Here is a 12687-nt window from a genome sequence, read left to right on the forward strand (position 1 = left end):
ATCAGGGCCAGTCGGGGCCTTCTGGCTGCCAGGCTATCGGCTGGGGCCTTCCTTCGTTCTGTGCCTCCCCCTGGTCGTCAGCACACATAGTAGCAAGCAATCGAACTCCCAGTCTCCCAGTTGAACTCCCAAGGGAACACTTTGCATATTAGCTTTTTATATATATAGATGTGGTAGGCAAGACAAAGCTATAAAGAACATTTTAATAATCATCTTTAAACCCTCCAACAGTGAAAACCATTATGAACAGTTTGTTTATTTTTCTAACATGTAGGTCATAGGGCAAGATCATCATTTTTAGTGGCTCGTGAGCATTCAGTTCCATGGACACTCTTCATAATTTAACCCTTGGTATTGGACATTGTGGTGCTATTATAAATAGTTCTGCAAATGAACATCATCTATATATTCGTAGCTTTATTACTTTAAGACAAATTCCCCTACACAGAATTGCTGGGTCATAATTTTACCTTTTGGTAGATGCCCCTGAGGTCCAGGCTGACCAGGCATAACCGTCTCCACTCCCACTCAGCCTGAATCACAGGTTCTTTTTCGCCACTGACTCCACCACTGAAGGTGTCTTAGCAGTATCTTCTCTTTTGAGCAGTGAGGTATGTTTGGGTTTTCTTTAGCTGTTATTTACAGTGCTTTTTATTGTTTTAACAGTATTATAACATTATTAACAGTATCCGATTGTTTATTTTAGAGGGAGAAAGGCCCTCAGAGTCCCACCATCCTTTCCTAATAAATAATTGTTTCTCTTTTGTGTGAGTACAGTCTACTTCTTGTATGAACTTAAAACAACTAAAGTTCTTTTCTCTGCAATAGAACATTCTCTCTGCTCATTTAAAAAAATCTAGGTGTAGGTTATCTACTTTGAGTTGTTTCGTTGGATTCTCCTTGGTAAATTATATATTCCTATTTGTCCTGCTATTCACCTGCAGGGCTGCCCCGTCTCAAGACCCACAAGGAAACTAAACCTGATCTTTAGGTCATCTGACCCAACAGTGTCTGCTCATGTGAATCACATAATTTCTATCAGATCAAATATAAATTATTTTTTATATGGTTCCTGTGTAGGTTTCTTGGGTGTTGCTTTCTTTCGTTAGAGGAGTTAATTATAAAGTGTTCAATTTAGTGTTGATTTATGTAGTTTTGTGCATTTATATTTTCCTAGAATGGAAGTTCTCAGAGGTGGAGGGTGACATATAAATCATGGCAGCTGGGCACAATTGAAGGCACTGTGGGTGACAGTGGTGACAATACGAACATGTTGGGGCTGAGCAGGGAGCAGCCTAAGCCATTTCATAACAGATGCGACTCCGTTGTGGTTTCTATTCAAAGCTGGTTTCTATTTCCAAAATGCTGCCTCTGCTTCCTAACACCCGCAGACGTCCATTACCAACGGTTCCATTGCCCCCTGGTCTGGGCAGTGTATGGGGGAACTGAGTCAGTGTTGGTCTATTCTGTAAATATGAGGTGGAGGACCCTGGAGAAGATTTTCACCCCCCCAACCCCCCCCCACACCCCCACTCCCACCCCCACCTCCCCACCGCCCCCCCTCCCCCCTCCAAGCTGAGAGCTGCTGCCCAGGCTCCATCCCCGGCAGCAGTAGCAACGACCTGGGGAATAGGTTTAGCTGATGAGCTGATTTTCTCTTATTGATAAGACTTTTCATTTTCCTGGTTTCATTAAAATGGTGTTGAACTACTAAGGCAAGCAGTGCTGCAGACGCCATTCAAGAAGCTCATTGTTATTTTAATGAGTCTGCATTAAATGCGCAGGAAATTAGAGGTCCTGGGTAATTGAACTGTGGAAAATTATAGCTGGAGAGGCTCACAGCTCTCCTGTCATAATGGAATTCAGTAGAGGTGGCTGCTAAGAGGGCAAAAGTGCATCTTGCGAATTGTATATACTGTATATTCATAAGGAGCCATTTCTCTTCTCTCGGTTGCACTTTTATTTATTTATTTTTATGAGGCAAGTGTATTCATTTGAAAACCTAATTTCCTCCCTAGGTGATTTATTGCATGCAGTTGCTTTATACTCTTTACACTACTGTCATTAACTCAAGGTTACAGTGGTTAACAAGCTGTTTCTAGACAACCGAGCTCCACAGTAGGGTCCCTTCCCAGAGCTGAAATGAATTTTACCTCCCGTAATCTTTGGTGATTACTTGTTCTAATACAATGGAACGTGTCTTTTTTTTTTTTTCTTTCTCACCCTCTTTTCCATCTTAATAATAAGAGGTAGGATATTTGGGTCTAATCCCCTTGGACCAGATTGGTGTCAGGGTAGTGAGAAACCTGAAGTTCATCAACCAACTGTGTATTCCTACTCTGCCCACTGATGAGCTGTTGCAGACCTGGACTGAGGAAGGTAAATGGATCCGTGTCCCACCTTTAAAGTCCTTAGTACCTGCAGCTTCAGTCAGGGATCTCCAGCTCAGAGTATTGTGCTGCTAAGTTAGTGAGGGCCTTTTTTTCCCTCTAAAGAAAATCAAATCATGGTTTACACACTGCGTCCTGGGAGTGAGGTAGGGCTGGTCCTAGGTGTCATTATCTACTCCTAGGTTCAACATGGATGTCAGGATCCATGCTGCAGTGCAGGCCTGCGGCTGTACCCCTGCTTCTGCTTCCTCTTCCAGTGCAGGGTTCTTTGGGTTTACTCTATGGTCCCAGGGCACTAAACAGCTTCCTTCTGAATAGTTTTCAACATATGGTGAACATTTGTTAGTTACTTACTCCGTGCCGGGCACTGTGCTACAGAAATGAAGGAACAGAGCCTAGCCCTTGCTGTCAGAAAGCTTGAAGCCTAGTGAGGGAGACAGAAGATACAGAATTCGGTGTCACATACTAAGTGGCAATGTGGAGATGGCAGAGGGTGCTACAAAGGCTGCTTAGGAGATGGCATCCAACTGCTTACACAGGCCATGCCCTGAGGCTCTGGGCACACATGTGCTCTGTTTCTCTCATCACAGTACCTTCATTAGAGATCCCAGGTTGTGGGCCACACCTCGCTCCAGAGCAAGGCTGATCTTTACAGTCTGTGGAATCTGGACCCACCTTAGTTCTGCGATGCTCAAACTCGAGAACTCCAGCAGTCAGGATGCCCAGGAAGTGGAAGACGTTTGTGTTGGTTTCTGGGCATTGTGCTGTCCCTGGGGCTCTTATCTCATTGGGGCATTTGGGAAATTATGTTCTCAGCACCTTTGTCTGTTTGTTTCCTAGATGGCCAAGCGTGTGATCTTACTGTCGGGCACACCAGCCATGTCACGACCTGCAGAGTTGTACACGCAGATCATTGCCGTCAAGCCAACCTTCTTCCCTCAGTTTCATGCCTTTGGACTTCGCTACTGTGATGCCAAGCGGGTACTTATTCTCCCCTTCCTCACCAGCCCCCCATCTGTCATCTGATTTTGACCCCTACCTTTCTGTTTCTTCTCTTTGTCCATGGTATGATGAGAAGAGCACTGACAGGGAGCTGAATTAAGAATTTTAGCTCTGCCCTGCCCCTAATTCTGACCCGGGAGTGTCCTTGGAGTAAGATGAGAGCAATCCCTCCTACTTTTAATGTTTATGGTGGTTCTAGCTTAGTGTTTTCCAACAGGGACCATGGCTAACGTGTAGGTTCATAGAGCTCAGAACCAGCAGCTCTTGCCGGAGAGAATGGCTCCGAAGCGAGCTGGGGGTGGACCGAGGCGGAGACAGAGGGAAGAGAGTAGATGAGGCTGGTGAAGGTCACTTGGCATGGGGAGGAGTATGAAAAATCCTCTGAAAAGGTGAAAATATATGCAGTGAAGGCAAAGGAGGCCTTTGAGCAGGTGGCATGGGAGCAAGATCCCGTACCTCGGGTGGGCTCTCAGTGAACCCTGAGTCTCCATGGGGAGCGCTGCCTCTGGCCTGCACACTCAGGAGCTAGTCTGTGCATCTCCGTCCTCCAGAAGCGGCAGAGGGAGCCTGTAACCACAACGATCTTTGCAATGAAAATCTCGGTTTCTAGAACCTCAGTTTTTTGGTGTGGTTTTGTTTTTTGTTTGTTTGTGTTTTGTTTTGTTTTAGTGAAAAAAGAAATGTATGTTTAACAACATGGGGAAATACAAGAGTGAAAAAAATAGGATCCAAAATGTTCCCTCCCTTCTGTTCTACCTTCCTCCCTACCTTCCTTCCTCTCTCCCCTTTATTCTTCTCATATCTGACTGGAAGGTAATGTACACTAACATGATTATTTTTATAAGCAGAGAAAGTTAACATTTTAAAAATGTTTAAATTACATTATTCACAAATCCCAGATTCCTCCTGCTGGGCCATTGCGTTCTTCCGTGATCATTAATCTGATCAAGCAGCTGAGCGTGGGACACTGTCCTCCTCCCAGGTTCCTCTGCATCTCTCCGGAAGCCCCAATTCAAAACATTGACTCCTTGTTGCCAGTCGGTCTGCTGTGACTTTGTAAACTTTGAGCCACACCCTGAGCTTCACCTGCCTCTTTCTTGTGGGCAGGGGCCCTGCCATAGACTGGCTGGACTCCAAAACCTCATTAATTCAGACCTTAAAGATTCCCACTTTGTGATCAAATCACAAATATACCCAGCCACTATTTGTATCAAAGACACTGACTTTGGAGAACTGGCTGGGACTCACTCGTTGCCTGTTGCCCATGCCATTCATGAGAGAAGAGCCTTGCTCTGCAAGTTCATGATGTAAATCAGACTGTCGGCCTTATTGTTAAATACTTTTTTAAAGAAAATAAAACTTTTTCAAGTACTTTAAAAATATCCACTTACATTCAAACTAAGTATTTATAATATAAATTGTAGTGCTTTGTAAAGTTAGTTGCAAACTATTTTTAGCCTGCTACTGAGACAGGAAATTTCTCAGTTATTAAACATACTTCTTTAACACTTTAATACATTTGTGATGCACTCTCCCCTTGGATCAATCCAGATTGTATATACTTCTCATGTTTCCTCAAACCCCTTCATGTGTGATTTGTATCTTAGTCCTCTGCAAATAATCCACTTTCTGAAAAGGATCTTCTTCTCTTCCTTGACTGTCTGGGCCCGTGGGATACTGTTCAGCCAGTGATTGAAGGGGCTGAAGATGGAATTCATTGCCTTTACTCCCCAAACTGTGCCCTCCTGTGTTCCTAGACTCCTCCACCCTCTCCAGTTTCTCGTGCCATCCTCAAATTCACCCTTTCCCTCCTTCTTGCTGCTTCTTCCTGACACCACCCAATAAAACAGTCAGGGGCAGTGCCTTCCTCATCTTTGTGTTCTTTCTCCCACCTAGCCTAGTGCCTGGGGTTTTCAGTGAAAGCTTGTTAGACTGTGATTATTTTGAAGTCCAATTTAAAATCTTTGGTATGGGTTTTTAACCTGCAAGATGAAGAGCCGATAATATTAGCACTTGGGAGCATGATATCCAGATTAATTATATCCTCTTGTTCCCAGCATGATTTTTATTCTGTGCAGCCGGTAGCCCAGGGCTCCCATTTTGTGTGTGTGGCCAGCTTCTCGCATTAATAGAAGCCCCTGAAGAGAGTACCCCATGCCGAGCTCATTTCCAACCCCATAACGTGAAGGCATTGGCTGAACTTCCAGTTGATTTCAGAGTATTTTTTTTTTAAAGAAACAATTTTTGATTATTTTATTTCTCTACCTTTGACTTTCTCTTTGTATTCTCAATTCAGCAAAGGTTTCATGGACACCTACCATGTCTCCACAATTATACTAGGTCCTCTGGCCCTGGAAAATTAACTAGGTGCACCCTTACCCAGGTGGTGCACAGTCCAGGGGAGGGGGGCCCAGAGGGGGATGAGTGGCTAAAAATTAAGGAAGCAGACACCCTGGCTCCCTGACTGTGGAAGTCAGTCCTGTTTCCAGGAAGATTGTTAGTGAAAGATGGGGTTATTTTAACTGGTAACATCTCTAGCAGTGTGGCAGGGAGTAGACATTCTTGCTCACTGCCCCCCCTGATCAAATGAAGGAGCCAGGTTTACGCAGGACCTCCTCTGGTTTCAGCCAGACGGGCAAAAATCTGTGTTCTGGCTCCTCCCCTTAACCCCACCACCACCATCACTGCCGTTGTGTTTATGACATTGCTCTTGAATGTGTTGGTGTGACCATACTGAGAACAACAGGTGTTTACATCCCTGTAAATCTCATCAAATAAAGATCGCTGACATTAGGTGTTACATTGTACAATGGGCCCTGTAGGATGAGCCCTAGGAATGTTATTTCTGTATTTAGTGTACAGGAAAGTGTTGCAAGTGTCTTGTTTGTTTTTTAATGTAATGGACACCAAACCGCTGACATCTTGCATTTGCTGCTAGAAAGCAAATTAGTGCCAAATTGTAGAATGCCATGATAGGTGATTTTTGTCCACCTCATTCCTGACTCCCCTTTCCCTTTTCCTTCCTGTTTCTCATATGGTGTTGTATTCATCCTTTAAAGCCACTTGATGTTCGCTGCACAAAGCCGGGGAAGAGGAGGTTGTGAGAGGCGGTGACAGCCCTATTCCTGGGCCCTGGGGTCTCACGATTGTCTCGGTTCTCCTCCACAGCACACCTGGGGATGGGATTATTCTGGCTCCTCCAACCTGGGGGAGCTGAAGCTGCTGCTGGAGGAGGCGGTCATGCTGCGGCGCCTCAAGTCCGACGTCCTCTCCCAGCTCCCAGCCAAGCAGCGCAAGATGGTGGTGGTGGCCCCGGGCCGGATCAGTGCCAAGGCCAGAGCGTCCCTGGATGCTGCAGCCAAGGAGATGACCACCAAGGACAAATCTGTGAGTCTGGGGCTGGAGACCGGGATTTGGAAGTTGTGTTCGCAAGTGTTTCTTCCCAGGGGGAGTTCTGTGGAGATTACACAGAGTTCTCTGAACCTGCCTCTCCGTCACCACTCCCTGGGCAAGGACAGTGAGCCCGCTTCATTTCTCAGCCTGACTAATCTACTTTGAAAATCTTTTAATTTGCAGTTTTATGCTTATGGAAATCACTGTTGATGGGTGGTTATTGGGGCAACCTGCAGGATGATGATATATATTCCGAATCTCTCAGAGTAAGTTGGAATTTATGCTTAGTGTATTTTGAGAATGCCTCAGTATAGGAACAACTGCTAGAAATTAATTCTATGTGTATTTGATATATATATTAACCCTCTAACCATCCCATATCATTTGCTTTAGTCATATAATTTGCTCAAATTAACAGTTAACAAAATCGAGTTCTCAAACCTTCTTAATCCTTTGTCTCCTTATTACAGTCATTTATGGTTGGCAGGAGGTTGGCAGGATCCTCATTTTACAGACAGGGAAACTGAGGTTTATAAAGGCTATGATTTGCCAAAGATCTCGTGACTACTGTGTGGCAGAGCTGAGGCTATATCCAAGCCTATTACCCCTATATTTTAGGGCTATTTCCACTATGGTGGTTTTATCATTTCAGAACTTTCATTTCATATCTGTTGTTAGTGTCTTACTATGCTAAGTACCACAAGATAATCTACACCAGCTCCATTTCTGTCCTTGTGGGATGAAACCTAGCAATTTTCATTGCCAAGAAAATGACATTGACATTTTTGACATTATCATAAAGCATTATCTGGGCCTGGTATTACCCTGCATGAAGAGACTTAGATCTAGATGAGCTCTCAGCCTTCTGGAAGATTACAAAACAGATAAGAATGACGAGACAGAATGTGTGGTGTGTGTGTTTTGTTAATGTTATTTTACCATGTGATTGAGCAGACTAACTGGTAACTTTTAAGAAACAGAGGGGGCCTGGTGGGTGTGGCTCAGTTGGCTGAGCTTTGTTCCATACACAGAGAGGTCACTGGTTTGATTCCTGGTCAGTGCACATGCCCAGGTTTCGGGCTCAATCTCCAGTAGAAAGAGTGCAGGAGGCAGCCAATCGATGTTTCTCTCCATTTCCCTTCCTCTCTCCCTAAAATCAATAAAAACATATTTTTTAAAAAGGTAATATTAAAAAAAGAAATATAAGGTAGGCTAGAGGATACATGGATCAATTATCAAGCTGTATTAATTTTTGCCATATTACGTATAATTATCTGGATGGCCTAGAGTCATCCAGAAAATTATACGTAATTGTGAACTCTGAAAACTCTAGGGCCTAGAGTCTAGGGTCATATCAGAGTTCACAAGTTGATGTAGATGTACAGACCAGTGGTTCTGAAGTTGTATTTCAGTGAAACCACGAGTGGAACCAGAGTATTCTGTTGCTAATATCAGTCTTGGTGATCTTTTCTGGTTTCTACAAATGAAAATTCAATGAATGGAAATTTTTTCTCAATTTTAAGTTTTTTCTTATAACTGTCTTAAACCATTAAGGTCTAACTTCTGTCTTCTGTGAACTCTGCCAGATAAGAAAGTGAATGAATAAGTACAGCAAACAGAACATGATCAGAGAAAATTCAGAAGTGTGATATTTTTAGATGCAAATTTGTCAAATGCAATGTTTTAGTTCCTTGCGTGTGTGATGGGAATAAGTCTATCTGCATTTCGTGGGCTTTCCTGGAGAACACCCTTGCCTGCACCTGGTCCACCTTCTGAACCAGGTTGAGAGCCAACGTAAACAACTGAAAAGGCAGTGGGCATTAGAATTGAGGATGAAAGTCCCATTAACTGGCCAAGAGGCAACTATAAATTGTGCCGTGTGGCCACCAAGAAAGAGGTGTATGGGAATTCTGTACTTAGTGCAGCAAGATTTGAAAGCATTTTTTTTTTAAACTTTCATCATTTTTTTTAACTTTCAACTTGCATCATTCCTCTGGTTAGGTGAGTGCTCTTCCAGTGGTTTCAGATGTAACCTGAGAGTTTGATTTCCTGAGTTTACAGGCTGTGCTGTGAAATTGGATAGGCTGAGCCATGGGAATCAAGAATGTTGGGTGTTTTATAACTCTGGTAGCTATGCAAGTCCCTTAAATTATTTGGCATACTTTGATGTTTTCTTACCTAAAAAAGGAAGCCATGGCCTGCCTCATGGGCTTGGTTCTGGAAAAATACATCAGGAGAATGCCGACTGCTCAGAATCCCTCCTGTAGGGTGATTATCATCCCGCTTCTTCAGCATCCCAGAGTCTTAATGGTATTTTGCAGATTATGAAAATGAAGGCTAATTTGCAGTGTAATTCTTAGAGAATCCAGCAGAGAAAGAGCCTGGAGCCCTCCCCAGACCCATGCTTGAGAGTTGCTGTCTGCTTCCATGGGGTCCTAGGAAAATGAAGAGTTTGTCCCTGAAAGAGAAATTGAGTTGATACAGATTACCTTCATTGTGATGCTGAAGCCAGATACTACCTTCTTTCCGATAATAAGTCCTTGAAAATGTGGTTCTCCTTTGTGTTCTTAAACGTAAATTCTTTTTTATAGTGGAAAATCCAAGTAGAAAACAAGTTTATGAGCCTGGCAGTTTGGACCATCAGAACCTTTCCTACTCTAAGGCCACCGATTCGGCACCGCCCTAACTTAACTCAGAAGGGGAGTCAGTGTCAACTGGGGGTTGGACTAGATGGCCGTGGACACCTTTCCAAACCTTGACCAGCCATGAAATCCTGAGCCAAAAGAGTTAAATGGGCAATCATTGTTTCTTGGTTTTGGTCAAATAAGGAGGCCCTGTGGATCTATAGGAAGTCGCCCTCCCCCGCCCCCCATTTTTATAGTTACTCTTTAGGCCCGGGTTTCCCTGCAGTTTTGTACAATTTCATGGCTCCAGCAAAGCACTGCTGACCCGTCAAGAAGTGGGTTTTCCTTTGTTTCCTCACACCTTCCCATCTGGAGGAAGACATTTTTTAAAAAGCTTTAAGTCACGGAAGCCAAGGTGAAACAGCCGATTTATAAAATGTAATGTACGGCTAAAGCCTTTTCTCATTTTCAGCTGAAATAATAGATACTCTTCACCGGCTAAGAAAAGCTGGCTCTAATCATCTTTTGTCTAAAGCCATTTTTTGATCAGCAAGACCAAGAACAGAAACATGGAACAAGTCCGCGCAGACTTCCTGGTGACAGTATCAGTTCACCCTTCCACTGCTTGACAGTCCGTTCAGATTTCCAACATAGAAAAAGAAATTGGAAACCCCAGTGGGTCTAATTTAATAAAAGTCCAGCGGACAGGGACAAAAAATGCAGGTATTTTAAAATTTCCTGGCCCATGGCTAGCAAAAGAAATGAGATCATTAATGGACTAGTATTCTGTCTACCCAGTTTGGGGGAGTTCTTTTTTAAAGATGAAACTATTGATTTCTCCCACATTAAAAATGTAATAGATGCCTATTGTATAAAATCTGAAAAATAAAGTACTTACAATAAGTAATATTTATTAAACATGCTTTATAATTACACTATAAAATTGATTTACTTATCTCTTATATCACCTAATTTCAGCATTTATTATTATTTGGATTTTTAAATGTATGTATATTTTGCTTTAAAATACATATTATTATATATACATTTATACTAATAAAAGGGTAATATGCTAATTAGACTGGATTGACCATATGTCCGACATCCTTCCAGAAAAAGCCATGGTGGTGGGGGCAGAGGCGGTTAGGGGTGATCAGGCTGGCAGGGGAGAGCAGTTAGAGGCGAGATCAGGTTGGCGTGGGGGAGCAAGCAGTTAGGGGGTGAGATCAGGCTGGCACAGGGGAGCAAGTAGTTAGGGGCGAGATCAGGCCGGCAGGCAGAGGCAGTTAGGGGCAATCAGGCCAGCAGTGGCGCAGTTAGGGGCGATCAGGCTGGCAGGGGAGCAATTAGGGGCAATCAGGCAGGCAGACAGAGGTGGTTGGGGGCTATCAGACCAGCAGGGGAGCAGTTAGGGGCATTCAGGCTGGCAGACGAGCAGTTAGGGGCGATCAGGACGGCAGGGGAGCAGTTAGAGGCATCAGGCCGGCAGGCAGAGGCAGTTTGGGGTGATCAGGTAGGCAAACAGAGCGGTTAGGGGTGATCAGGCAGGCAGGCAGGCAAGTGGTTAGGAGCCAGTGGTCCTGGATTGTGAGAGGGTGCAGGCTGGGCTGAGGGACACCCCCCCCCCCGCCCCCATGCACAAATTTCATGCCCCGGGCTTCTAGTTTATATATAAATATATATAACTTATGTGTGTCATAAGCAACGTATATATATATTTAAAGCAGAATTGGAATCATGTAAACATACATTAAGGTTACAAAACCGTAACATGAATACTTTTCCATGTTGTTAAATGTTCTTTTAAAACAGGGGTGGGGAACATCTATCCCAAGGGCCGAATAAGGCCCGAGAAATCATTCGGTCTGGCCCTGCCAAAGCATTAGGAGTGAGTTAATTAAATGTTTGACCAAATATACCCTGTTTCCCCAAAAATAAGACAGTGTCTTATATTAATTTTTGCTCCCAAAGACACACTAGGTCTTATTTTCAGGGAATGTCTTATTTTTCCATGAAGAAGAATACGGTACACATTTATTGTTAAATGAAAATAAAGGAAATTTATTACCTGTATACGGTACGGTAGTACGGTAGTTGTCAACACAAACCAGACAAACTGTGAATCCTACAGTATCAAGAATTTACTCATTTATTCAATGACAGTCATGTCATCATCTGGAACATCATCATAACAATCCAATTCCTGAATTTCCTGGTGAATTTCTTGTGACTCCATTTCTTTCAGAATCAGTGGACCAAATCTCTCATATTTAGCAATAGCACTGTCTTTAAATGAGTACTTCTTGTCAAGGTAGCCTGCTCGTGGTGCATTTGCAATGCAACTGTCAGTGATTTTCTCCCATGAATTCTTCACCCAAGTCACAACTTCTTGCAGTTTAGGTTTCACAAAGTTTCCACGCTGATTTCTCTCCATTCTATTTTCAATGTAGTCATTAATTTCCATGCGCAAATTGTCTTTGAATGGCTTGTTTATTGCAATATCAAGAGTCTGGAGATAGGCCATCATTGCTACGGGAATCATTATCTGATCTATTTTTCTTTCGTGAAGAAATGTCTTCATGTCTTTAGCGCGGTGAGTGCTGGCTGCATCCCAGACTAGCAGACCTCTTTGGCTCCCTCGCATAACAAGCGGCAGCATTAAATTGACCCATTTCCTTATAACTGCTTGTGTGGCCCAGGCTTTTTCAGTTTGAAGAATAAAAACACCCAAAACACGTTCAATCTTTTCCTTCTTGCCCTTAGAAATGATTAAAGGTGGGATTTTAGTGCCATCCAGACGAATTGCCAAAATACAGGAAACACGTGCACTTTCGTAAGCAGTGGAGGGAATGTACGCTAAGGAGACACCCCGCTGTTCAATTGTTGTTTGAGATGATTGGCCCATAAACACTGCAGTTTCATCCATAGCAATCATGTTGGAAAGATTGTATTTAGAGAAGTCAGCATCATCAATAAAGGACTTGAATGCAAGTGCTCACTTAATAACTTGAGTATCTTCCAACCTAAACAATGTTGTAGATCTTCTTAAAGACAGTTCACTTCGCTGAAGGAAATTATCCAGCCAGTGTCGTGATGCTTTGAAGTCTTCGGGGGCTATGTCAAACTGTGGTGCCATTGCAAGGGCAAATTCTTGAATCTGAGCCCTATTCACAACCAAAGCCTTTGCTCTCCTGTCAACAACCCATTCACAGATCAGGTCTTCCAGCTCGGAAAATAATGGTTGCCGACCTGATCCACACTTGCGCTTTTTAGCATTT

The 12687-nt window shown here is 43.4% G+C and overlaps 1 protein-coding gene across 1 annotated transcript in view; it reads left to right on the forward strand.

Moving 5' to 3' along the window:
- The window catches only part of SMARCAL1 (SNF2 related chromatin remodeling annealing helicase 1), a 50033-nt gene that overhangs the window by 23354 nt on the left and 13992 nt on the right, over window positions 1-12687 (forward strand). Inside the window, exons 11-12 of the mRNA XM_080671285.1 lie at window positions 3231-3371; window positions 6561-6779. Of these exons, the coding sequence (XP_080527411.1) occupies window positions 3231-3371; window positions 6561-6779 (360 nt within the window). The remainder of the gene's footprint in view (window positions 1-3230; window positions 3372-6560; window positions 6780-12687) is intronic.

Source organism: Plecotus auritus, assembly GCF_963455305.1.
Source record: "Plecotus auritus genome assembly, chromosome: 5".
In the NCBI taxonomy this organism is placed as follows: Eukaryota; Metazoa; Chordata; class Mammalia; order Chiroptera; family Vespertilionidae; genus Plecotus; species Plecotus auritus.